This window comes from Panthera tigris, chromosome A2, assembly GCF_018350195.1.
Source record: "Panthera tigris isolate Pti1 chromosome A2, P.tigris_Pti1_mat1.1, whole genome shotgun sequence".
Lineage (NCBI taxonomy): Eukaryota > Metazoa > Chordata > Mammalia > Carnivora > Felidae > Panthera > Panthera tigris.
In genome coordinates this window covers 154973885-155001812 of record NC_056661.1, presented here as the reverse complement: position 1 = coordinate 155001812, position 27928 = coordinate 154973885, and the positions used below count along the sequence as shown (strand labels likewise).

At 42.4% G+C, this 27928-nt stretch overlaps 1 protein-coding gene across 1 annotated transcript in view; it reads right to left on the bottom strand.

Annotated features, from left to right (window-relative positions):
• MGAM2 (maltase-glucoamylase 2 (putative)) overlaps positions 1–27928 on the bottom strand; it is a 94336-nt gene that overhangs the window by 27806 nt on the left and 38602 nt on the right. Inside the window, exons 14-33 of the mRNA XM_042973964.1 lie at positions 27553–27637; positions 24804–24921; positions 21459–21630; positions 20580–20696; positions 19712–19866; positions 19500–19584; positions 18324–18380; positions 17386–17510; positions 16435–16523; positions 15600–15637; positions 13282–13449; positions 11937–12092; positions 10546–10767; positions 8307–8461; positions 6578–6746; positions 5948–6044; positions 5391–5503; positions 4863–4988; positions 3191–3319; positions 1653–1760 (exon numbers count right to left, since the gene is read on the bottom strand). Coding sequence (XP_042829898.1) covers positions 1653–1760; positions 3191–3319; positions 4863–4988; positions 5391–5503; positions 5948–6044; positions 6578–6746; positions 8307–8461; positions 10546–10767; positions 11937–12092; positions 13282–13449; positions 15600–15637; positions 16435–16523; positions 17386–17510; positions 18324–18380; positions 19500–19584; positions 19712–19866; positions 20580–20696; positions 21459–21630; positions 24804–24921; positions 27553–27637 — 2484 coding nt within the window. The remainder of the gene's footprint in view (positions 1–1652; positions 1761–3190; positions 3320–4862; positions 4989–5390; positions 5504–5947; positions 6045–6577; positions 6747–8306; positions 8462–10545; positions 10768–11936; positions 12093–13281; positions 13450–15599; positions 15638–16434; positions 16524–17385; positions 17511–18323; positions 18381–19499; positions 19585–19711; positions 19867–20579; positions 20697–21458; positions 21631–24803; positions 24922–27552; positions 27638–27928) is intronic.

Here is a 27928-nt window from a genome sequence, read left to right as displayed (position 1 = left end):
TCTCCATATAATTCTTGGAGATCTTTGTCATTAATTAAATTGTAAGATCTGAATATATGGAATTCTGTTGGGGGGAAATAGGCTGGGGTCCCTTGGCTCATTCCATAAGTCTTCAAACTCATTAAGTTCAAAAAGAAAATAAACTAAATCTGTTTTAAATGGAATACTACTTGGCAATGAGAAAGAATGAAATCATGCCATTTGCAGCAACATGGATGAAACTAGAAGGTATTATGCTGAAATAAGTCAGTCAGAGAAGGACAGATATCATATGTTTTCACTCACATGTGGATCTTGAGAAACTTAACAGAAGGCCATGGGGGAAGGGAAGGGGAAAAAATAGTTACAAACAGAGAGGGAGGGGGCAAACCACAAGAGACTCTTAAATACAGAGAACAAACTGAGGGTGTATGGGGGTGGGGGGTAGGGGAAAATGGGTGATGGGCATTGAGGAGGGCACTTGTTGGGATGAGCACTGGGTGTTGTATATAAGCCAATCTGACAATAAAGAATATTCATAAAACATATATCTGTTGAACAATCACCTTTCAAATGATTGCTTTGCTGTCTGTCATAGACATATAACAAAATTATCTTTATAAATAACAAATTTAAAGCATGACTCTAAAGAAATAGGGTTGATTTCCATTCACAACCCATAAACTTAGCCTCAGGAATCTTAAGCAGCATCGTAACTTATTGGGGACCTCTAATATACATAGCATTAAAAAATCCATAGTTTTAACCACTTGTATCTTTAACTAGAAGGACATTAACTATATAAGTGATTCATTCATTCATTCATCAGACACTTACTGAGCACTTACTATGTGACAGGCACTCTACTACAATCTGTATCTACTGAGACTTAAGTAAGAAATAGTCCTTGTTTTCTAAGAGTCCACAGATAAAACAGGCATGCTGTGTTACATGCTATACTCTCTGAGAAAAACAATATAGAAAAGGGAAGAAATAGGGAGAGCGAAACCGGTCACTGAATGCTTCATAGGAGGGCAATTTGACTTGGTCTTGAAGTGCAGATATAATCTAGGTAAGCTGAGAAGGCAACATCCAAAGACGCAGTAAACATGGCCTGGACCTAACACAAAAGGAAGTAGCACAGTACAGTTACAGAGCAGAGTCTGAATCCCGGCTGAGAGCCACTGTCAGCCAGGGTCAGGAAGTTCATCTAAAATCCTGTTGCTATAAATCAAACAGATGAGGATTGAGTCACAAAAAGGAACTAAGGAAGACAAGAGGAAGAGGAAAATCCATAGGACTTAATGGTTTATTTAGATATGGAGGGTGTTAAGGAGCATAGGTTAAAGACGAATGCAAGTTTTGAGTGTGGGTTACTACCAGACACAGATTTCAGAGCCATTCTCAGAGGAATTCTTTAGGTTTGTTACATGACCAGCTGGAATATATAAGGAGTGGAGCACCAGAATATTTCCAGACAATAAAACAAAGCTCACTGATATTTTAGAGAATTAGACCTGTAACCTTGGTCTTATTAATCAGCATCAGGCAAACGTCTATGCATTCATAATTTATCAATTACCCAATATATATTTCCAAGATTTATTGACGGCCTCTTTCAATCAAGACATTCTGGTGCCGATTAATTATGGGCATCTTCTCCCAAGGCTTACCTTTCCCCAGACGATTTCATTGTTATCAGGCCATTTGATGAATACGTTGTTTTCCTGCCCTCTCTTGAATGTGGGATAATGGGTCTCGTTGCCAGAAATGGCTGGGTCCTGCAGTGAAAGGGTTTAAAACAGCAAGCATGAGGCACACATCTCCAAGACAACAAACAAAACCAAGATACCCATAGATAATTTGCCTTATGTCTACAAAATTACTGAGGAATAAAGTATGCTATCTGAAAACATTCCTGGAGACAAACCAGGTTAATAAGACATTACCCTCATGTGAAGAAAGCCAATTTATTGTGCTTCTACAGTATAATATCAATATTCCTTCAGACCATGAAGCTCCTTTCTTATGTTATGTCATGTCATGTCATGTCATGTCTCCATGGCCCAACCTGTGTATCAAAAGTGGCTTCCCTGTTCACCTCATCCCATACCTGCCTCACTTACTCTATATACCCTATTTCACAATTGTCATATAAATTATCACTTTTTGAAATTATTTTTCTTTATTGTTTATTTATTGGCCATCTCTGTTCAATAGAATAAAAGCCCTGTAAGAAAAAGGATATTGTCATTAATTTAGATTATACACACACATACACACACACACACACACACACACACACTTTGTCGAAGTGATTTTCAAAGACCAGTATTTAATTCATACTTGAATGAATGAGAGAATGAATAAAAGTCAGTAAATAATGCTCTATTTTTTGGATGCCAGAAGGGAGGATCATTTGCAGATGACTACTTCTGTGTTTATCAAGATACAGCTTCCAACGCAAAATAATAAATTTATGTTCTGGATCTTAGCTCAGTCATTTGTGAGGTTTGTTACGAAGAAATAAGTCCCCTGAGCCTCACCACTGCTGGGTAATGATACAACTGGAGGGGTTTTTGAACCTCCTAAGGTAAGGATAAGACTAGGATATAGCTGTTCCCTCTGAGGCACAGCCTGAAACAGTGAGGATTTTGGGGTATTGTTGCTATATTCATTGTATCAATCCACGGTTCTAACTCTACCAAGAGAATCATCATAATAAATTACATCCCAGTGGCACTCAGTTATGAAAAATAAATATTGCAAAGCATCACCTTTTGAAAGCCATTCTTCATTTGTTCTGTCCTTTGTTTATCTGCTTTTTAAAACTTAATTTTATTTTAAGTTTATTTATTTATTTTGAGAGAGAAAGAGAGGGAGGTGGGGAGGGGCAGAGAGAAAGAGGGAAAGAGAGAGAAGCCCCAGCAGGCTCCTCAGTGTCAGTGCAGAGCCTGATGTGGGGCTCCAACACATGAAGCGTGAGATCATGACCTGAGCTGAAACCCAGAATCGGACACTTAACTGGCTGAGCCACCCAGGTGCCCTTGCTTTTTAAAACTTTAAAAAATATAATGAGAGTTTCACAGAAAGTTGCAAAAAATGTGCAGGGAGGTCTTGCGTTACTCTTTATCTAGTTTCCCTCAATGGTTCTATTTTAAACTCATGAGCACAGAAACAGAAAATGGGCTCTAGTCTTCTAAATACCTACCAGAATGAGAACGAATCTCATGCCATTTTTCTTCATTTGGTCAATCAAGAGACCGAGGTTTTGGAAGCTGGGGCTGAGAGTGAAGTCCAGCTTCCGGTCCATGTAATCGATGTCTACATGCTGGACATCCTACAGGAAGGAGCAAGCAAGACACTGGGGGTCCTGTGGCGGTATGCCTCAGGGCACACAAACCATCCTGCCAACCCCAGCTTGGGCCCCTCCTACTTTATCCCATACTCCCCTACACTGACTTTTCAATTCTGCTGATTGAGATTGCTTTCTGATTCCTACCTACAGATCACCTGTCCCCATCTTTCTCCTGTTCCCCCAGCTGGAATTTCCTCTCCTTTCCTTCCCTCCATTCATGTTTTTACCACTTTTCAAACTTCAAACTCAGTGAGCCTATCAAACCAAGTGCTAGATGAATGTTCAAGGGTAGAAAGCAGGGCTTCTCTGAGAAACAGAAAAAACTGTATCTATTTCTCACCCTCTGGTAAACATGATTGAATTTATTCACATTTAGAATTACATTATTGTATAGTTTCCTCGAATGTGTATATTTCTGCCATCCTGTTTGACTAGATGGTCCTTGAGATGAGAACCTTATCTTCCTTTTTCTCTATACACTACCAAACCTGGCTTCTGTACATGAAAGTTAGTCAATCCAGGATTGTGGGATGATGGCTAAAGCGGTTAATACCTAGTTGAAAAAAAGAGATGTTTCTTTTTGTATGAAGATGAAAAATCACCCTTAAGACAAAAAGTAAAACTTGTTTGAGGGAGCAGAGACTTGTGCATAAGCCAAAGCTTGGAAAACAATGAATTGACATATATATTATTAACACTGATCACCTTGGTGAGGTAGATCTCTGGACTTTTTTCATCTTTTAATTTTCCTCCCCTTTCTGATTTACATTTAATAAATTTATGGAAGAATAGTATATAAAAAGAAAACACTTAAGGCTGGATGAATGTTTCAAATTATCTTTGATGAGAACATCATAACACTTGATTTTATTTTCATCCTCCAGTCATTAATTGTCCTCTAAACTCTCAAGAGGTGGACTGAAAGCAGAAAAAGAGCATGAGTGATGAGAAACTGATGATTATGGAGGAGAAAGGGCATGCTGTCTTTGGAATTCTGCATGCTGACAGCAATGGACTGCCCTTTTTGGGGCTTATGAAGGAGACTAGGTTGTCTTTATACAATATGCATATACATGCTTTAGAGAAGACGAAGACTTGTTTTAACTGCTTTCTTTCATATTGGCACTTTATATCCATCCTCTCCAAGAACAATCATAGTATAATCTAGAAATATCATACTACTCTTGACATGATACTCACTTAGAAGTCCCCAAAGTTCTGGTTTAAGACCAGCCATGCCTACTGGAGGATATTCCTGGCAAAAGACAGTGAGTAACTATACCCTCCAATCACAGTGCTAACTTGCTGAAGGATTAATGCATCTCTCAATTCTGAATGCTTGATTTAAAAGGGTGGCATGAAATACATTTAAAAAGCAATGTATTTCACATAAGACTAGGTCCACAGCTACAGTTTCCTTACACTGAAAGAGTCAACAGTAATTTCTCTGAAGATGTTTTCAATCCATAATTAGGCACAATTCCCCATAACTAATTAGACCACAGGCTGAGTGGGTGATCCATACATAGGGAATCTGGGCCGCCATCATTGCCTCATACAATTGGGAGATCTCCTTATCATTCTCGTATCCATAGCGACTTAGCTGGAATCCCAAGGCCCAGTATGGAGTCATTGCTGGCCGACCAATCAACTAGAATAAAGAAGAAAAATGGGTCCAGAAGACTTTTTGGGAAAGAGAAGAAAAGCCTTATACTTGATACAACTTGAGCACTTCTACTGAGCACTGTCCCATCTAAGAGGCCTCCCTCAAGAAAAATAAGAAAGTCAAATAAATATGGAATGATCACTGGCATGTGGAATTATTACTGCTTAGAGATTCTTAGAGTACTCAGCAAATAATTAAGAGGCACGTGGGGTATCTGAATGCCTATATACCCCCAACACTAAAACCTGACTTTGGGGGAAGATAGCAGTAGTGTAATAGGAATACCCAAGGACCATAATAGCAAAAATCAGCCTATCTCAGTGCTAAGAATATGGTAATACCCAATTGACAATTGATGACTTATTAATGGATAGAATGACTTCCAACCTCAGTGTACTGTTGAGTTACAAGCTCGGGGGTTGGCCCCAAAACCATATAAAAGTCCAAAATCCCTCCTGTGGTGCGGTATGTCAGGGCAGGAGTGGGCTGGAATGATACATCTGTTAAAAACAAAACAAAGAAGACGGGGAGTCCTTGGAGGTATATGTCACCCAGACAGGGAATGTGCCCTAAAATGTGCTCTTTTCACTCTCCCTCTTGTTTTAAGTCCCTCCTCCTCTGGAAAGCCTTCTCTCACGAAGTGGAATTAGAGATGGGTTTGCAGATACCCCAAACATAACCTTAATCTCAACATCTTGTATCACTCTGTGAAAGGAAGTTCAACTGTCACAGTAAAATAAGGTCAGGCAATTTGGTCAAAATGTGACCCCTAATACCTGGCCCAGAGCTCTTCGTAAGTCATGAATGAATGAATGAATGAATGGTCAGTTTATCTGTCCCATTTCCCTACCCTTGAATTTCCCTATTTCTACTGGTATTCCAGATCCCAGGAAAATGGCCACTGCTGTTTATGGTGGTACATGGGAAACGTGCCTCTGTCTTACCCATGGCGTTGCTGTTTAGCAGGAGCACCCCATGGGCACTGCCATCCTGCTCCAGTGCCATGTAGTAGGGGTGGACGCCATAGGAATTCTTCTTGTACTGGGAGAGTCATGGTGAAGAGTAGGCAGCAATCAAAGAGAGAAAAATCCAAAGGATTGTTTCTACATCATAATCCAAACAGCAAACCTCTACTCAATATTGAAGACTGAGCACCATGTCATGTCCTTTATGAGGCTTTCCTTAACCCTCCTTTCCGCCCCAAGTAAAAAACTAGGTGCCCTCCTCCTCCATTCCCTCCTTGTTTATTATTACATAATTCTGTTATAAGCACTGATTACACTGGGTTACCATTATTTCTGCATCTGTCTCTCTAGGCTATAAGCCTCTGGGGAACAGACAGTGTCTCTATGTACCTGACACATAGAACACACTAAATAAAAGTTTATGAAGTAAAATCCATAGTCTGTGGGAAAAGAATATGGGTGTCTTTTAGGGACAGAAGAGCATAACATGTGGCCTAGTTCACCTGAGCACAGAATTGATCAGTATAAGGTGAGGCTGATTCTTAGGGTGCTATTGGATTAAAATGTACCAAGAGAAACGGATTGATCATCTTATTCTTCCGTGCTTACCGCGGGTGGCTCATCACGAGCGAACATTCCCCACATGTTCCAGCTCATATTTCTCCTGAAAGCTGTGTGCTCAGTCTCCCCAAAGCCGTAGAGGTACTGAGAGGGGAGGCGAGTCGAAATGGAGAGGAACGTGTTGTTGAAAGTAAAGCCGGGGAGCTGAGAGTCCCAACTGCAACAGAAAGGCATACCTTAACACCACACTGATGACAGCCCAGAGCAAACACAGGACGTGTTCAGAAATTCTAGCTGATTCAGAAGCCTCCCGAATGAAGGCATGTGTGGATCCTGGTCCAAGTACTCACTACCAAGGTTCCATGTTTGCATTTTTTATCTGTGATTTGCAAGGCTGAGAACTCCTTTTCTGGATCATGAGCTCCTTTAAGGCAAGGACTATGTCTCGTTCATCTCTTTAGTTGTCATTGTCCAGAGTATTAGTTTGAATACATGTATGAATAAATGAACAAGGTCTAAGCAAATTTACCAACAGAAAAGTGTGAAGCTCTTAGAAAAACTTTTCTGGGGGCACCTGGATGGCTCAGTCGGTTAAGTGTCCGACTTTGGTTCAGGTCATGATATCAGTTTGTGGGTTCAAGCCCTGCGTCGGGCTCTGTGCTGACAGTTCAGAGCCTGGAGCCTGCTTTGGATTCTGTGTCTCCCTCTCTCTCTGTTCCTCCCCTGCTCACACCCTGTTTCTTTCTCTCTCTCTCTCTCAAAAATAAATAAATATTTTAAAAAAGAAGAAAAAGAAAAGAAAGATAAAAACTTTTCTGATTGGCCAAAGGACTTCTTAGCAAAGAAGCCAACTGACAAAAGTTAGGCACACAGTCAAAGAGCAAAGGCTGTCCACATGTGCATACACAGGTGATGATATTTACTAGGATGGGGAACTTAGGTCCCAGGCAAAATCCAGACCTTCATTCCATTCCATTAAGCAGCAAGACAAGGGATGACAGATGAGAACTCTTTTCATGTTTAACATTGTGAAAATGCTTTAAGTCTACAGCACTGGTAGAAGAGAAAATTGTAAAAAGTGGTGTGTCTTTCCTTAGTAAACTTTTCCCTCTCTCATTGAGTCTTCTGTTATTTTGAAATGAGGGTATATAGAGTTGACTTCTGTCCTAGGTTATCTGTCATGCATTTTTTTCTTTTTTAGAGAGAGAGAGAGAGTGGGTGAGCAGGGGAGAAGGGTAGAGGGAGACAGAGAGAAAGAGAGAGAGAGACAGAGATTGAGAGAGAGAGAGAGAGAGAGAGAGAGAGAGAGAGAGAGAGAGAGAGAGAATCCACGCTGAGCGTGGAGCCCGACATGGGGCTTGATCCCATGACCCTGAGATCATGACCTGAGCCAAAATCAAGAGTCAGATGCTCAACTGACTGAGTCACCCAAATGCCCCTGTTGTGCTTATTAAATACAGCTTTCTTTTCTCCTTAACACAAACAATGAGTAGAACATGCATTTTTCTTTTTCTGAAATCAGGCAACACCTATTTTAAACCTCTGGTTCATTTTTCTTTTTGAGTTAGTGCCTAATAGAAAATGGAGTAATAGATCAATTCCCTGTTTAACACACACACACACACACACACACACACACACACACACACACAAACACACACACACACACACACACACATTTACATTATCTCTAAGATTAATATTTCACCTGCATTAATTAGAGCCACCATAATTAGATCTAGAACCACTTTGATAAAACTAAGTAAATTGTGCTTACATCACAGTGTTGGAGCTTTTTCGTCGAATCTGGATCCCAAAAGGATTGTTCTGAATCCTGACATCATACAGACGGTTTTCAGGGGAGCCAACAGGAGAGGGAGGTATGTTCAGAGGCACTGGGACCTCGTACCTTTTGTTAGTGGCATCAAAGATCTGACAAGAGAGAAAGAAACTTTCTGATGGAATAATCTTAGACCTAAAATCCCTCATGCCAGCTCATATAATTCATTTCCCATGTTTTCTGGCCAGTTTGAATCACATGGGGAGGCATCAAATATCCCAAAGCAAATAGATGTGAAGCCTCCCCACCTACAGTGCCCGATATGGATCCTGAACTCAAAATGCTCCTAGAAATACCTATTCAAAGGCAGGGAGGGCACTTTCTCTAAATAGTTTGTGAATTATGGGTATAGAATTTCATGGATAGAATGTGTGTGTGTGTGTGTGTGTGTGTGTGTGTGTGTGTGTGTGTGTGTGAGAATGTGAATATGAACGTGCATGTAAAGGGTGTGAGATGACATTTGGGCATGTGAGTATATTTTAGAAATAGAGAACTGAGTTTTCTCTAATGTGGACTCAGATCTTAATGGTTGAACTTCAGACACTTAAGACAAGTTTTTTCTATAGCCTTGTTTCTCAAAATTGTGTTTCTCAGACCCAAAGCAGCAGTATAACCTGCAGTCTTGTTAGGAATGCAGAATCTCAGGCCTCCCTCCCATTCCCCTTTTGAATCTGAATCTTCATTTCCACAAGATCCCAGGGTGATTCATGCAATATTACAGTGTGAAAAACAATTTCTAGAGAAGAGCTGTCTAAGGCGGTATTGTCACCAGCGAGACCCTGTGACTCCCTGAATTCAGGATTGACTCACTGAACTCAGGAAACCCCTAGAAGCTTCTGCCTAACTGTCAATTTCATCTTTTAGAAATTAACTAATGGATTGCTGGAACAGGAAAAGGGACATTTGAGGAGAGGTCTGTGCAGATGAATCAGAAAGTGGAGGGTGGGTGATGGGTATGGAGGAGGGCACCTGTTGGGATGAGCACTGGGTGTTGTATGGAAACAAATTTGACAATAAATTTCATATTAAAATAAATAAATAAATAAATAATAAATAAATAAAATAATGTCTGTAAATGCACTTAATAAATCAATGCAACAAAAATGTAAAAAAAAAAAAACTAACACCTGCATTTAAAAAAAAAAAGACAGTGGGGACAGTTACCTTAGCTTCATTATAATGTTAAAACCCCCCTCTGAATATTCATCCCAAGCCCTAACGAAAGGAGCCTACTTACCCCTGTTTGGGAGTCCCTGGCTTTGGAAATCCTTGCCTGGGGTCTTCCTATTTGTACACATAAAGATGACCCTAGTGAGGCAACTCCACCTGACATAGTCTCTGTCTATAGCCCACCAAGCAGCAAACCCACTTTGGTTCATTAACCCACCAAGCAGCAGATCCACAAGATACTTGTGGCCATTATGTACTTGAAATATGCTAGTCTGAACTGAGACTCACTATAAGTACAAAATACACACCAAAATTTAAAGAGTTAGTATGATGAAAAGATCCTAAAATATCTCAAGAATTGTATTTAGATTACACGGTAAGATAACATTTCAGCATATTGGTTCAACAAAATGCTATTAAAATGAATTTCATTTGATATTTTTTCAAATATATTTTAGGAATGTGGCTATCAGGAAATCTATGAGGTTCACACTGTACTTCCATCAGACCAGAGCTGTGGGCCTCAAAAGTGTGGCCCCTTAACCCGCAGCATCAGCATCACCCGGAAACGTGTTAGAGAGGCAGCCTCTCAGGCTGGAAACTCCCAGCAATCTGAGCTTCAACAAGACCTGTAGGTTATTCTGGTGCTCTCTGAAGTTTAAGAACCACTGCTAGAAAAATAACTCTAAAGGTAGAAGTGGGTTAATGCCACTATGTGAATTTCCCACGGAGCAGACACGTTTTTCACAGGGCTGAGTAATGGTCCTTTGAGGATGCTTATGCCCGAGCACTCAGCGGTGCAGGAAATTCACAACCCTGGTGGATCCAAGGTTATGTCCTGGGTCCACCATCCTCCTAGCTCTCTGACATTTACTTCCCTGGGCTGCCGTGCCTTTGTCCATAAAATGAGGGATTTGGACATGAAGATGTTTCAGTGACTTTCATCCATATGGAGCTGTAAGAATTCCATGTTGAGGATCAGAACCTGCAACGCCTTGAAAATTACCTTGAACTGCAGCATGTTTTCTGTATGGTAGATGACACTCAGGCGGAGGAAGCTGATCGTTGCAGAAAGAGAACCAGCAGCAGTGGCTGCTCGAGTTGATTCAGGGGTCATCAGGTAGGTGAGGTCTGTGGTGATGCCCGTGGGCAGGTACTGAATGTTACTGGCAGCATAACTAGGGATGGTGTCATAGTAACAGGTAGGCACACCAGGAACAGTTGTGTCCTGAATAAGAGGAGAAATTCTCCATCAGCCTCTAACACCCACACTTCAAGGACCTAATTACCAAGGAAGTTGGTTCACACGGCCTGAGTCTCTTACACCATGCCCATTATTATGAGCTGAGTTATGCCCCCCCACCCACCCCACCAAAGATATGAAGTCCTACCCTGGTATCTGTTAGAGTGACCTTATTTGGAAATAGGGTCTTTGCAGATGATCAGGTTAAATGAGATCTTTAGAATAGGCCTAATTCAAGATGACTGCTGTCCTTATTAAAAGGGGACATTTGGACACAGACCTGCCCCCAGTGAGAATGCCATATAAGGATGAAGGCAGAAATCAGGGCGATGTTTTTTTATAAGCCAAGGAAGACCAGAGAGTTCCAGACAACAACCAGAAGCTGGGAGAGAGGCATAGGACAGAGTCTCCCTCCCTTCTCTCAGAAGGACCCATATTTACTGACATCTTGATCTCAGATTTCTACCTCCCTGGAGTCTGAGATAACAAATTTATGTTGTTCTAAGTCACCCAGTGTGTAGTACTTTGTTATGACAGCACCAGCAAATGAATAGATCCATTTAAAAATACATGCCCATTGGCTTCCTCCCCTCGGTGAACAGGGAAGTGTCAGCAGAAAGCCTGATCTGGAGACTGGAATCTCAGGCAGGGTTCTGCCCCCCACTGCCCTCACGGCCCCCATTGTGATCTTGGGGTAATCACTTATTTTCTCTGACTTTCATTCTCTCTGTTTTGCAAGTGATGAGAAACAGTCTTACCTTCCTGCATGGACCCTCTCATAGATGGGAAAGAATCACTTAAAAGACCCCATACACAATGCATACCCAACGTATCATGGATGTATTAAAAATAAAAGTGGGGTTTTTAATGTTGTGGTTGGAGGAAAGAGACAGCCAGAGTGGTGATAAGTATATTTGGATTCAGGATATCTGAGGAAAACACTGGTCACCTATCACACAGAATTGGCAAAATAATTCATCGGTTGACAGAATTGGCAAAATAATTCATCGGTTGACAGAGTGTCAGTTTCCTTCTGAAGGATGATTACAGTTCAACCCATCATCATTCGGAAAGTGTTTTCTAGGTGTCTAATTACTCATGGGGCAGTTTTTACAACTTCCCGCTCACTGTGGTGATGTGTTCCAGATCATTACCTCCCAGAGGCAGCCCCGCTTCCTGCAATGCTCCAGAGTGAGGGGGGGCTCATCAGGGTAGCAGTTGAATTTCTCCAGGTCACTGACTGGAAGTTCCCATTTAATGGAGAATTCTTGTCCAAGTACCAGTCCCTTGAGATCAGTAATCCTCACCACCTGAGGGAGGAGAAAGGAGGCTGTGGTGACAAAAGAGGTGAGGTTGAGCCACCTGGATAATGTCCTTCCCTGATGATCTTCATTCAATACCAGTTCATCCAACACCACTTTGTCATGGGATATTTGGAACATTAGCTTTTACCCTCTGGGGCTTTTGACCTCCCTGTCAGGAAAATGGACTTGGCTTATTCCTGACCTTTCTCACCTCGTGGAGTCACTGTGGGATACTGAATGGGAAGGGCTGTACAGATCACAGGCAGGGCTGTCTTTTTCAGACTTTGCCCCCTGGGTGTGGTGTGCATACATTTTAATAATGATGGCAGTAATCACACAAACTAAAACTACACTGAGCATTTATATGGGCCAAGCACCGTGACAACCACTTTGTATGCATTATTTCTATCAATCCTAGAAGGTGATGCTATGCTGCAAATACCACGGCTACCTCCATCTTACAAGATCAAAAATGAGGTGTAGAGGGGCTTAATGCTTTCTTTGCCCAAGATCTCACAGCTAGGGGACAGTGGAGCTAAGACTGGAACCCCATCCTGCCTCATTCAAGAAACCAGGCTCGTACTGTTAGCTATACGCATTGTCAAAATGGAAGGGGGCTGCCCTAAGAAATAGTGGATTTCCTGGTGCTTGAAATACTCAACTAACAATTGGAATCTTTTGTCAGAGATTATCATGTAAGGGACTCCTTCAATAAGAGCAGAACTGGATTACCCCTTGTATTTTATTCAACTCTCATTTTCTAAGATGGTATAAAATTAGCATGTCTTTTATACCTTTATACCTTTTATACCTTTTACACCTATATCTTTGTGTCTGAAGCAAAGAGAGTCTTTAACTCAAATGGGAGGACAAATGTGTGAATACTCTCCAGGGCTAGGCCAAAGTATTGAATCATATTTTGACCACATCACATCTGGGATCAGCAGGTCTAGTTTTAAATCTGCCCAGAGAAGAACTGCCTTCTCTGCCTTCTGCAGTATTATAATGCAAAGAAAGCTCAGGAGTCCATATTGAGCATGCATATGATTCTCCTTCAGCAACTTCCCTGTGATGGCATAGATTTTGCAGTGAGCCAGTAACTGCTGAAGGTCAAAAGAGCAAGGGAGAGCAGTCTGCAAGAACCTTAGGCCAGGGCTTTCGATAAGGGCCCTGAAAGGAGGGAATAATCTCGTACCTTTGATGAAACATTGTAGGTAACATTTAAAATGGACCTGTAAGAATTCTTCAATGAAACAGTGAAATTCATAGGTTGCTTGTCCATTCCCAAGATTATGATATCTGTAAACGTGAGGTTGTTGGGGTCCGTATAGTTATTATTTATAACCTTTGCCTGTAGATGGTTCTGGGAAAAAAAAAAGAAACACACATCTACTTAGAAACCCGGTACATCACCAAATACCACTCAACAATTTTCTTTCTGACATCTAAGCTATGTCCTTTATCTCTGAAGTTCTTTTTTTTAAGCTTATTTACTTATTTTTGAAAGAGAAAGGACACACAGGAGGAGCAGAGAGAGAGGGAAAGAGAGGGAGAGAGACAGAGAATCCCAATCAGGCTCTGCACGGTCAGCGCAGAGCCCCAAGCAGGGCTTGAACTCAAGAACCGTGAGATCATGACCTGAGCCGAAACCAAGAGTTGGACGCTTATCCTACTGAGCCACCCAGGCTCCCCTATCTCTGGAGTTCTAATTGGTGCCTGGTGGTCATCCCCAGGGAATTTGTTAACCCAGACTCTTAACAGTCTTCAATCTTTCAGTAACATTTCATGTTTGTTTTGGTTCACTGATTATTTATCGATTCTATCACTCAGGAAATACATTCTGGACATCACAGAATTTCCAAGTGACACTATGGGCACTCATAAAACAGACAAAAAGACATGATTATGCATAGAGACTTGTGGGCACACAAAGGTGAAGACATACACATACACACAAAGAGGGCCTAGATGACTCTTTCTTTTTATTTTAATGATAATAAGAGCTGAAATTTCTGAACCCTTACTGTGTGCCAGGCACGGTACTAAGCATCTCATTGAATTCTGACAGGAAGCTATGAGGCTAAAGCCACCGTGAGCCCCATTCTTCAGATGAGAAGACTGAGGCCAAGGGAGGCAGACCACCTACCCGGGGAGCCACAGTTCAAAGTGATATAGTTGACCTCTAACCAAGGTGAGACTAAAGACTGAAGAAAAAAAACGGGGACACTTTGATGTTTAAAAAGACTAGGCAACCCACAAATGATTTTTTGCAAAGGTGTAAAAACAATGCAATGGAGAAAAGGGAGCCTTTTCAACAAATGGTGCTGGAGCAGTGGGCCATCCAGAGGCCCCAAGGAGAACCTGTACCTAAACCTCACATCTGATAATAATCAACTCAAAGCAGGGGCACCTGGGTCGCTCAGTCTGTTGAGCATCCAACTTTGGCTCAGGTCACGATCTCACAGTTTGTGAGTTCAAGCCCCGCGTCAGGCTCTGTGCTGACAGCTCAGAACCTGGAGCCTCCTTTGGACTCTGTGTCTCCCTCTCTCTCTGCCCCTCCCCCACTTGCGTTCTGTCTGTGTGTCTCTATCTCTCAAAAATAAATAAACATTAAAAAATTAACTCAAGGCAGTTCACAGACTTAAAGGTAAAACTCAAATTTTTAGGGAAAAAATACAGGAGAAAATATTCAAGATCTAGGGATACAAAGAGTCCTTAGAGTGGACACCAAAAAGCATGATCCATAGGGGGATCTGGGTGGCTCAGTCAGTTAAGCGTCCAACTTCAGCCCAGGTCATGATCTCATGGGTCATGGGTTCAAGCCCTGGGTCAGATTCTCTGCTGATAGCTCAGAGCCTGGAGCCTGCTTTGGATTCTGTGTCTTCCTCTCTTTCTGCCCCTCTCCTGCTCATGATCTGTTTCTCAAAATAAATGACCATTAAAAAGAAAAGAAAAGAAAAAAGAAATCCCTACCCATGCACAGACTTCTAAGAGAATCCAACTAGAATTCTCATATGACCTGCTACCATCACTGCCTTTCTTCCTCTTGGTCCCCTCGGGAGAGAGATGAGGCAAGTAATGTTCTGTGTCTTTCTGTATCTTCCAACCTCTCAAAACCACCACTTAACACCTGTGCCCAAGTTTTAGGGGCTGGAAAAGAGGACCATTATGGAAGAACCTCCAATAGGCCCCGTGCCCCTACCCACATCCCACACATGCTTGCACCCCACCAAGGACACATCCCCGAAGCTAGGACTCATCCTATCAGACTCAGAGGTAAGAATTTTTTTTCCAGAAAAATCCAAGTTCTTCACTGAAGTCATACTGATATTTGATAAACTTATTTATATATCTAACATAGATTAAAAACTATCATTTTAACTCTAATTTTTTCTGGGATTGTTACAAGCCCTGTCTCTGTTCCACATCGCCAAGCATCACAGCAAACCAAAAACTCAAGAAGCAATCACAGAAAAGGATGCACACTGTGTGCTCCTCAATAACAGTACTTACAGAGGCGACAGAAAAATCATACAGAATATACTTTTCATCTAAAAGAGAAAGACAGAAGGGTACCTGTTATTATAGGAAGCAGAGGAGCTGTGCGGTCATGCTTTCCTCTTCATCTGGAATACCTCTGCTTCCCCAAGTTCTGCCCATTTTTCTCAAGCCTCCAAGTTTCTTGGACTGCTTCTACCAGCACTAATTGCATCCCCCTCTGAGCTCCCATGGTACTTTGTCGTGCCATTTTGCTGGCATTTCAAACATGGTGACCTCCACTTATAGTCATCCGCATGCACACTGTATCTATCCTGCTGGACCAGGAGTTCCTCAGGGGCAATGTCTACAGCTCATCCATCTTTATATCCTCTATATACAGTGCAATGATAAATAGCCAATGAATATTAAGAAATGCTAATCGTACGCAGGGCATGGCTTTTATATAATCACAGGCCACACATAAGCTTTTGTCGGTTACCTCTATGGAAATCTTACAGTGGAAAATCACACTACACAAATTAGATACTCCACCTTGATAGTAATCAAAGCAATATTTTACAAATCTATTTACAAAACGTATTATTTCGTATTGGTAATGATACCCAGAGAAGAGAGTAATTAAACTAAACCAAATAATGTGTGTCACTTTGGTAGAGTCAATAACATACAAGTTGCTCATCTGAAGTCTATTTTAATGCATTGTGCTTGGCTAACTGAACTTTCAGAATAAATTGGTTCCAAGCTGCAGAAGCAAGCACTGATGATAACAGGGTTAGTGCCATTCTGGACAGCCTACAATGACTACTTTCCATGAGAAGCCCAGGGAGGGCACCAGAGGGAAGCCTACCTTTGAATTCACCATTATCCCAGTACAGCTCTCCCTTCGCTTCTCTCTTATAGTCCAAGGCAACAATGAGTCCCAGGGGATTCTTCCGACTATGAAAGAGCAACCCTCAATTTTCAGAGAATGAAGAAGACATAGAACTATGTTCAACCAACCCCTTTTATGCCTTAGGGACAGATGAACTCAGAGTCTATCCCAGAAATGGAGTAGATATTGACACTGTATGGAAACACAGAAGTTGGGTGTGGGTAGACAACAGAGGCTGGTAGTGAATGAGCATAACAATGGTAGAAGGAGGCCGTTCCTGCCAAAGACTGGGCTTGCAATACTACTAATAATCAGCACTTACTGGGTGCTTGCCATGTGTCAAGCATTCTTCTAAGTGCCCTATGGACAATAAACCACGTCTACTATATTTTCATTTAACCTGCATGATAACACTAAAAACTCAAACCATTGTCATCCCCAGTTGACTAGTGATAGGCAGCAACACAGAAAGTAGGTTGTCCATGGCAATACATCTAATGTGTAATAGAGCTGGAGCCTGAACCTGAACTTTCTGACTCTTGACCCTGGAAGCTATGTTGACTTCCATGTGATAACTCTTACCTCCTATTTACCTTGCATTCTCTCATGCCTAAGGGAATCTACTTGAAGACAGTTGCTGGCCATAGGGAAATCCTCATGAATGACTGTTTTGACTGTTCTTAAAATCCGATTCAGTCCCCAAGTGAAAGGCTCTAGAAACATGGAGGAGCTGAGGCTACCTTACCCACTAAATGAACACGAAGGTGCCACTTCAGGGCTGACCTTGAAAGGAGGGGAGATGGATTACTGACTGGAGATGTTTTCCCATGATCTGTCCACATTTAGTGTCCATTTGCCTGCCCCATAACACACTCCCCTTGGAGCGTCAGAGCAGTCACACCGTAGAAGAATGAGGGAGGAGCTTACCTGGCCTCAGTGGTTGTGTTGGGCTGCTGGGTGGGAAATATGAAGCCCCCACGGAGGTGAAGTCCAATCCTATCGGGTGGTAGCTGCATCTCTACCAGTTGTTTCCTCCACTGGATAGCTACTCCCTAGCCAACGGAATGAGGACAGAGCACGTAATGGACTGTTGGACTAGGAGGTACTGTGGAGATCATTTAGTTCAGTCACCTCATTTGCAATGAATCAGTCAGAGAAAGACAAATACTATACGATTTCACTCATATGTGGAATTTAAGAAACGAAACAGATGAACATATGGGGGGTGAGAAGAGACAGGCAAACCATAAAACAGACTCTTAACCACAGAGAACAAACTGAGGGTTGCTGGAGGGGTGTTGGATGGCGGGATGGGCTGACTGGGTGATGGGCATTGAGTAGGGCACTCGTTGGGATGAGCACTGAGTGTTATACGTAAGTGATGAATCACTAAATTCTACTCCCCAAACAGTATTACACTATATATTAACTAATTGGAATTTAAATAAAAATTTGAAACAAAAAAAAGGAAAGCAGAGACCCCCAAAAGCAAAGGATTGCCCAAGGCATAATTAAAGTAGATAGCAGATCTGAGACTCCAATCTGCCCTATTTCTTTATATTGTACCATGTGGTGATTCCACAACTGGGCTTTCATTCACTAGGGTATCACAGCCTCCAGCCAATTACTAGTTCTCACAGCTGCAGAGTAACCAGGTTCATAAAATGAAAATTCCTATAAACCTACCCCAGTTATGCACATTTCATAGTATGTCTAGAAAGACCTTCTTCACAGAGAAGTACTCTCTATCAACTGAAGTTAAAGCATTGCACCATTATCCTCCCCCCAAGCTCCCAGGACCGTTGCCTTAGAAATGCCCTCTGCTAGAGGCTGGTCTCTGACCCAAGCGGGGCTGCCTTACTTACTGTCTCATAGTCGTACCACACGGCATCCGGTATGTATGCCTTCACTTTGTCCACACCCTAGGGAAACCCCAACAATGAGCAACATCAGCACACCCCTTACAGTACACAACGCCTCATATGTTTGTACCATCTTGAGAGACGGTTGGGATCATTCCATTCTACAAGTGCAAATACAGATACTTAGAAAGTTGGGCAGTTTACTGAGAGCAGAGTTGTGCCCAGAAATTAAAATGTGGATCCTGAGAAACTGAACAGAAGACTATGGGGGAGGGAAAGGAAAAAAAAAAAGTTAGAGAGGGAGGGAGGCAAACCATAAGAGACCCTTAAAAACTGAGAATAAACTGAGGGTTGACGGGGGGTGGGAGGGAGGGGAATGTGGGTGATGGGCATTGAGGAGGGCACCTGTTGGGATGAGCACTGGATGTTGTATGGAAACCAATTTGACAATAAATTTCATATTAAAAATAAATAAATAAGTTTTGCTTCAAGGTACTGGAACTTCCCAAGAGAAGCATAGAAAGTTCTTTCACTGAGCTACTTGTGTAGTCTGATGGGTGGGAGGAGACTGAAACAGCCAAACCTCTAGGAGAACCTTCCAGTAGGACTGCCCGCTGCCCAGCATCTGCCCAGAGACGGGTCTTTGACATGAATACAGTGGTGATCTTTCATGTTTATAAAATGGCCAGCATAATCCTGATTCCTCCCCCACACTTTCCCACTCATATTTAGGAAGGGTATGTGTGGTCCTTCATATATATGGTCTCCAGGGTAACACCCTCCCCTTGTCCAGACCTCTCTCCCTCCCTGTTTCTCTCTCTCGCCTCTTCTCTTTTCCCGATCCAACCCCAAGAGCACACATCCTTTGGTCAAAGGGAAGTACAGACAGATGGCCAGCTGAAACTCCCATGGCATTTAAAGCCCCTGTCAATGCATGGCCATAGGCTTAAGAAAACAAGTTTTAATGTAATTTTACAAAATGGAAATTGTTTTGCTTGGTGACGCAGTGGACCAAGAATTACTATTTTTCTAATTTCCAAACTTTCATAATTTTTCTCTCATTCATATTTGTATTGATATTTAAACACAGCTATAGACACTCAGGACTGAGCTTATCCAGCCAGAGAGCCATGAGGACAAGTGTGATATTCCACACTATTGTTCAGATTATAAAGATACCTCGTATAAAACAGGTGTGATGAGAAGTCCAGGCCCCCATAAGAACTGCTCGTGCACCTCCCATGTAGCTGGGTCCTGGTAGAACCTAGAAAACAGAGAAGGCAGATGAAACCTACAATACAGAACAACAGCACACTAGATGGCAACAAGATCCTGACTAACCAGGTGAGATCAGGATCTGAGAGGGACTCTTGGTGGGTCAGGAAACTCACTCATGGACAAGGGGCCTTGCCACGGTGTCTCCCCGGGTGTGAGCTCGGTAGAAAAGGGTGTAGAGATAGGGGAGTAGAGTGTAGCGGATGTTCAGATAATGTTTGGAGGAATTCACCAGCAGAGAGTGGCTGCCAAAGGCAACGGGATCCTGATCCTAGGAGAGAAGGAAGCAAATATTAGATACTTCCATTGTGTTTTGAAAGTTTGTTCCCTTATGATAAGAAGCTTTCTCAGATAAAAGTAGCTATGGTCTCCACCTTGGAAGATAGCAAAGGGTTCCCCAAACTACAAGGATCTTGGTCCTGCTTCTTCATCATAGATGAAAAAACAGTATCAAAGATTAATGGTTTTACCAATGTAAACTGCAAACATGTGGCAGAGTTTAAATTTGACAGGTGTCTTATGATCCCAGTCTATGGCAGCCACAAGGGTAATAAAGAAGCCCATGGAGGTAACCATGAAGATAAAAGGGTTATAGAGGGTCCTGCTCCCTTCAGAGCTGATCTAATTTATTTTATACCTTGAGGTTCCTTATAGTACTTCATAGTACCAGTGGACTCCAATGGTCCCATCTTATAAAAGGTAGTGACAGAGGTAATAGCACCACAGAAACTCTAACACCTCTTCTCACCTTTGTTGGTGGGTAAAAGAAAAATCAATATAAATCACAACAAAATCACTCAATATGTATATATTCCTTCCCATACACCCTTATCCCAATATTCTACTCTTCGGGCCTATGACCCCAAATTTATCTATTCTCCTTCTGCACTTAGGGCCAACCTATAGGATTTTCTGCAATCCTCTTTGAGAACAACTAGATTAGACAATCCAAGAAGTTTCCATCCCTTCACTTGGAGACCTTACCACGAACTCAGGCCCATTATGATTCCTTGATAGTGGATAAAAGGCTCCAAGCTGCATCCACCTTCTGCAGAGCTCCTCTGTGACATTTTTTGTATAACCACAGATGTTGGCACCTACCTGGAGATTTAGCACACATACAAGTACAGTGGTCAGTGAGAGAGGAGACAGCAGTGATTGTACACCTATGTAGTAAGGGGACAAACTCTTTTTTATTTCCACCATTCCATGTTTAAAGGGGTTCTCCAGGCTTTCAGGGCCAGCCCCCAGACAAATGGAAGAAAGCAGCAAATGGGCATCGTGAATCAGCTGACAAGAGGAAGACTGATTGGTGGTATATCAAGGGCTCATCTTCAATATTCAGCTCCCAATTTCATCCTTTGCTATTCACTGATGCTTTGCTGATGGACATTTTCTGTGATGTTAATATATTTTACTCATGGCGTCTCTATCCTAACTTCAGAGATTCCATGGATGACTACCCACTGATAAAGTTTTACCATTCATCTTCAAAATACAGTTCATGCCACATATAAAAATGGATTTTCTTTTTTTTTAATGTATGAAATTTATTGTCAAATTGGTTTCCATACGACACCCAGTGCTCATCCCAAAAGATGCCCTCTTCAATACCCATCACCTACCCTCCCCTCCCTCCACCCCCCATCAACCCTCAGTTTGTTCTCAGTTTTTAAGAGTCTCTTATGCTTTGTCTCTCTCCCACTCTAACCTCTTTTTTTTTCCTTCCTAAAAATGAATTTTCTAATACATACCACACAGAGACATATATGCTTCTTGGTTTTCAGACACCTCAAAGACTAGTAATGGAAAGAATGCCAAAGGAGAAAAAGTTAAGTTTCCTTGGTTAAGAGGAAAACTCACCATGGGGATACCAAATAGGTTGAACTCAAGGATACTAGGGATGGACCATCGGAGATCATCCCATGTGGCTGCATTGTCTCCCAACCAATGAGCAGCAAACTTGCCAGACCCAGCAAAAGTAGAACGGGATAAGATGAAGCTACTTTTGTTCAAGGGAATACCCTCCATGGCCCTGAAAAGGAACACAATCAATTGAATGTGAAGTGAGCTGTGAATGTCTAGGACTCACCTATATCCAAGGGCAGCAATGGACTTTCCAACCAAACAGAAAAAGCATCAGGGCATCATAAGCTAGGTGAGCAAACTAGTTTAGCATTAAGAGCTTCTTTCCCACTTCTGAATAAGGTTTTAGACTTCATGTAAGACAGCACAAACCTCTATAGTCCAGCCCCCGCCCCCTGCCCCCCGCCCTAAGAAATGTCTCTAGACTCCTGTCCTCTTGATTATGCTTTCTTCATCTTGTTGGATCTGGTTGTGCCTCTGACCCTTCTGGTCGACAAGACACTGGAACCGTGCCTTGGGTCTTTGGCTCCGTCTTCTCCCTCCAGACAGAGATTTTCCAATGGCCCTTGTTTCCATGCTTTGCTGCCCATACATATATCATCCTGTTTAGTATAACACCAGTTCATGTTGAAACTCTGTAGCCTGTGCTGGCCCAGGAGGATAGTTTGTACACCACGTGGGCTCCAGGCACCTGGGTTCCTCAAAAGCTTCAGAACTTATCATTAGCAGTTCTCAATGTTGGGAAATCTCAATTAATATGAGATCAGTGAGTCTCAAAAGATGACATAAGATACTCTTTATAAAGTTAAATGCAATCCAAATACAAAATATTATTTGCATTATACTACATATAAGATATTATATATCAAAAAAGACTAGATAGAAGAGAAAGCAAAGGAATTGAAAAGATGGAGTGCAGAAAGATAAAGACTTCAGGATGGAGGGGAGCATGGGGTGGGAAGAACACGTAGTTAGATGACGGCTCTTTTCCTAGCTTTTATTCTGAATACTCTTTTGCATAGGCACTTCCTTGAAATGCCTCTCCCTCCTTTCTCCTTCCCTGATAAACAGCTCACACCTTCCTTTAGGGATCTCATATTAAACAAAATTACAACTATGGGGTAGTGATACCCTGGCCACAACTGCTGTGAGCCCTTTGCTTTTGGTACATGGTCTGAGACAAGTGTGTCAGCAGGCACCGGGCAGTTCCTCACAGACCCTGTCACAGCCACCAATTCTTCCCCACTTCATATCCTGAGGACTGCCTTATGAGGAGTCTATCAATGCCAAATGACTTACAAGGGCAGAGGGGAGAAAATTCTGAAAAAGAAGATGGGTTTAGAAGAGTGAGCCCTCCATTTGTACAATTTAACAAGTGATAAAGGTAACATAAAGGAGAAAACTCACTCTTCCACCCTTACCCTCACGTCTACTTGGCTCTCGATGAGCAGGTACTTTGCCTTTATTACCACTGACTAGGGGGTTTATTGTATGCTGCAGTCATGGATCATAAAAGAAACACCTTCAGGTTGTACAGAGTAAAACTGAAACAGGGATAAGGTTATCTGAGGTTACAGGTTTATCTACAGGCCAACCTTCATGGTACCACAGATTAAATAAGTCTGTTTTCAAGCCCAGAGGGACAATCTTATTCAGAGATCCTCAAGTCTCTCCTTTCTATCCCTCAGGTTTGGTCTGCTTATCATCCAGTCCTGATCTCTGAGGGGATCTGATCTTTCTACTTTCAGCTTAGAGGGAGGAGAAGTTCATTCTTGGGGTAGACCAGTAATCACTGCCCCCAAACAATACTTCCAGGAAGGCTGAGCCAAATAGCCATCAGATCTATGACTTAAATTTTCCTGATGCTCAGATTCCACTGAACAAACATCTTATTTGTTTTTCTACCACTCTGCCTCATATCCAAAGGCCAAGTTCCACTTATTTCCAGGGACTTAGGTCACTCTGTCTGACCCAGAGAACTTAGAAAGGCACTTACTACCTTCTCCATCACAGTTACCTTTTAACTATCAATCATAGCTATTAGAATCTACGAACCAAGCCCATCATGATCTTACAGAACTTTTATTACATGGAGACACCAGCCATAAAGCAATCTGCAACTCTCTTTCCCTCTTCCTGCCCATTCTTTCTTACCCTGGTCACTTAGCCACTCTCCCACCCACTTTCCATTCTTAGAAGCGTCTACGGGTTGAAATAGATCGGAACTAAAAGAAACTCTGGCCAACATCAGTCCCAGCCTCCCGTTCCCAAGATGAGGAATCTGAGCCTTATTCACCTAATTTATTTCCCAGGAAAGGTAGAGTGAGGGAGACAGAGGTCAGAAAGAGAAGATAACAAAATTAGAAATGTGTCCTTTTTCCTAAAGCTTTTCTTTTGTTGAGATCAAAACTTTGGCATTTATTGGACAAGGACTCTCTCTCACCTGGACAATCCAGCATAATTCAAAGTCTGGAGGGCACAATGGAGCAGGAAAACAAGTGGTGTAGTCTAACTCACCTCTCTCACTAGGCCCCCTGTGGAGCCCTTCCTGACTTCGCTCCCTCAGACCAGCAGCTATTCAACACACATCTTTAGTACACACTATTCCTCAGGCTAAGGATATAGGCATGGCTTTTCCCTCAAGAAACTTACAGTCCAGCAAGAGAGAAAAAATGGGTTATCTAAAAGTTATAAGATTTTTGCACATTAAGCTTACTGCAATACAAATAAAGGTAGCACAAAAAAAGGGAGATAGTCTTTCTAGAACTGACAGGCAGGTTTCCAGAATGAACATCTGAAGAGAGGCTTTAAAGATAAGCATATGTTTGCAGACAGGAGAATGGAGAGGGAGACTGGGGCAGGCAGTGGGGAGAGTAGCTAGAAGTATTGCATGCAGCATTGCCAGGTAAACACGGGACACTCAGGTCAATTTGAATTTCATTTAAACGATGGATAATTTTTAGGGTAAGTATGTCCAGTACAATTTTAACTTGGTCCTATATTTTTATTTGCCAATTCAGGAAACCTTAGTGTGTTAACCACAGCAACATTGGGTAATAGGACCTCAGCAAGGGATGGCTTCCAAATGAATGCTCTAAATACCTTACACCTTACTGCCTACTAGTATCTGATGAAGTCCCTTAGTCACAAGCCAATCAAAACTAATCTCCCACAGAAACCAAGGGGCTATAGGAAAAGAGCTCTTTAGTAGCCTATAAGATCTGAGTTTCTGTGTCCTTATCAGCACAAAAATATTTGAAAAACATACTTCTGGAAGATTCTGAAAGCCCTCTGCCTCCTAACTCCCCCAAGCTGGAATTAGGGGGAAAACCAAGTACTTACAAGTGTGTAGCTTTTGCCATGGAGTAGCCATACAAGCTGTGGACATCATAGTGAAGGCCCTGATGAAATTCTGCATCCATGCAGAGGGTTCTTGCAGAAAGGAAGCCGTCCAGAACTCCTGTGGGGAAATACCCATTAGCGAGGCACTTCCTTGTCAATGGGCTCTAACAAAAGAACCACCCAATTGTTTGCTTCCTCCTCGTTCTATCTTCCTACCCAGTCTCCGCCTAACGAAATCCTTTCCAGATTTTAAATTCTACCCTAAATGCTGCTTCCTACACGGATCTACACTAAGCCCCTGAGATAGATCATTAAAATTAATGTGCACGCCCACTGAGGTCACAAAAAAATGGTGCTGGATGGAGTAACTGAGGAACAAGCTCATTGCCACAGGAAGTTGGTCTGAGATTAAATACAAATAAGACACACACATTTCTCTACATATATTTGATCAAGAGGAACTGAGTGTGTTAGGAACAGACATGAGGGACAGTGGAAAGGAAAATGCTTTCACTCTTCCATTATAGGCACTCATATGCTAGGTAGGCTTTTTGAAGAAATGAGAGATGACGTTTGGGTGGTTTCACAAATGAGAACTCAGATCCTGCCTCTAGAATCACCATTGCGACTGTATTTTCCCTAAAATACTCAAAAGTTTCTGCTTTGTAGCCTAGGATCTCGTTCTTCCCTTATTTTTTCTCTGGTAGACCAGTAACTGAGACATAGCAGCCCTCCTTCGTGAAGCCCTGTTGTGGACATAGGGCTACAGTATCAAGTACAATTCCAGAAAGCAGTGGGACCAGGAAACTGTGAGGTTGAGTTTTCCCCACAAGCCCAACAGAATCCCACCAGGTCAACTGAACCAGAAATTAAGTTGAATTCCAAAACATAATGAAATGTGTATTTTTGGCACAGCTCAGCCCGTGGAACGAGACTCACAACCACTTCCATGATAAGAAAAGACACTCCAGGGGCGCCCAGGTGGTTCAGTCGCTTGAGGGGCTGACTTTGGCTGAGAGCATGATCTCACGGTTTGTGAGGTCGAGCCCCAGTGTGGAGCCTGTTTTGGATCCTCTGGCCCCCTGTCCCTCTGCACCTCCCGTGCTCCTGCTCGCGCTCTCTCTCTCTCTCTCTCTCTCTCTCAAAAATAAATAAATATTAGAAACAAAAAAAGAAAAGATGCCACAACTGTCTAAAGGTCAAAGGTAAATATCTAAGTCTTTATCATGCTAGTTTGTGCTCTCCAAACCTGAAAAGGTGAGAAGCAGAGCAGCTCTGGGTCAGAGGCTAGTCACAGGTAGGAAGACACAATGCTGTGAGGTAGGGAGTGAGGTGTTTGCCAGAAGCAGGCAGAACAGGATGACATTGCAGTTTTTTTCATAGAACAAAACAAAACAAAACTACAACAACACAACAACTTAGTTCTGGCTAAGAAGAATATTAAGAGATTAAAAGGGAAACATAATAAACTGATCCACAGTGGGGAAAAAAATGGGAACAAAGACCGAGCAGAGACGAATAAAGAGTAAACAGGGCAAGCAAATAGATTTTGCAAGAAGTTAAGTGATCTGAAGACAAGATTTCTCCCAAAAAAGTTCTCCACTCTTTCAGTGACCAGAAAGGGCTCAAGAAACAGGTAAACCTTAGTCCAGGGTGCAGGGAAAGTGGACAAACCAAAATAAACTGGCAGAGACTGGCCAGATGTTCACCAAGCCTGTGTTCTCTTCCTGGGAGAGGAAGGTTGTATTTCACACTTTTGCTCCAGGGTAAACTGAGAATATGTGGTTGGCTTTCTGAGCAAAGAAATGTGAGCCAATTGAACACACCTCACTTCAAGGCCAATAAAACTCCCTCTACCTCCACCGTCTCTCTCCTTCACCCAGGAAGCCAGAAACAAGGGACTCTGAGGTGGGAGCACCATTCAATGGAAGTAACTAGATCCCTGAGTCACTGCTTGAGTGACAGCCACATATCTCATGCTGGAGTATTATATGAGCAAAAAATAAACATTTATTGTGTTAATCCACTTAGATGCTGGGGCTTACTTGTTTCCACAGCACAATCTATTCGATGCTGTTACACACACACACACACATACACACACAATTTCAAAATCAGGAATGGAAAATTTGACTAGAAATGAGACTTAAAAATAAGAGAGACTTGGGTGGTTCAGTTGGTTACACGTCCGACTTCGGCTCAGGTCGTGATCTCATGGTTCTGTGGGTTTGATCCCTGCCTCGGGCTCTGTGCTGATGGCTCAGAGCCTGGAGCCTGCTTCGGATTCTGTGTGTGTGTCTCTCTCTCTGTCCCTCCTTCACTCTCTCTCTCTTTCTTTCTCTCTCAAAAATAAATAAACATTAAAAAAATTTTTTTAATTAAAAAAAATTAAGAGAGACCTAATTAGGACCATTGATGCTTTCAATTATGGCTAATGAGCAGAAAAAAAATTAACAAAATTGCAGCTTTACTTCAATGGAAGGTAGTTTGGACTTGAGGTTTTCTGAAGAACCCCAAAGGGGCTGGGAGACACAGAACCCCGTGGGGGAGGCATGTCTTCATCACACACTCGCCCTGGGGTTCAGTTCCTGCAGCGAGAAAAGGTGGCCAGAGACCAGTGTGGTGGCAGGGCCTCCAGCAGAGGAGCGGCCCACCTGGCTGCAGGCCGCGTGCTCCAGGACAGTGGGACTGAGCTCTGCCACAACCAGTGCTGCTGAGGCTGCTTTCAACAAGCCTTGTGACAACTTACTGGGAGTGAAAGGAGGAACATTCAAGTGGTTTGACTCACACCCACGATTGGACCCGTGGTGAAAGCTGGATACTTCATCCATTTCCTGCAAAGACACAAAAGCCACACAAGGGAAAGGGTTACCTACAGTTGGGTTGGTTGTCTGGGAATGTCCCCTGAACTAGGAGCCCGTCTGGGGTCTCTTAGCAACTGACTTAGGGGTCTTGAGTAATCTTCCTAAATTTTCTTGACCTCTGTTTCATCCTTTGGATTAAACTGTGCCTAAACTGCCCTCCAACTCTCAGGTATCAGGCACGTTTTACTTTTTATACCTTGAGTTCAATTAGTTAATTAGGAAATACCATCCCAAAGGCTGATTTTTACCCATAAATGTTAT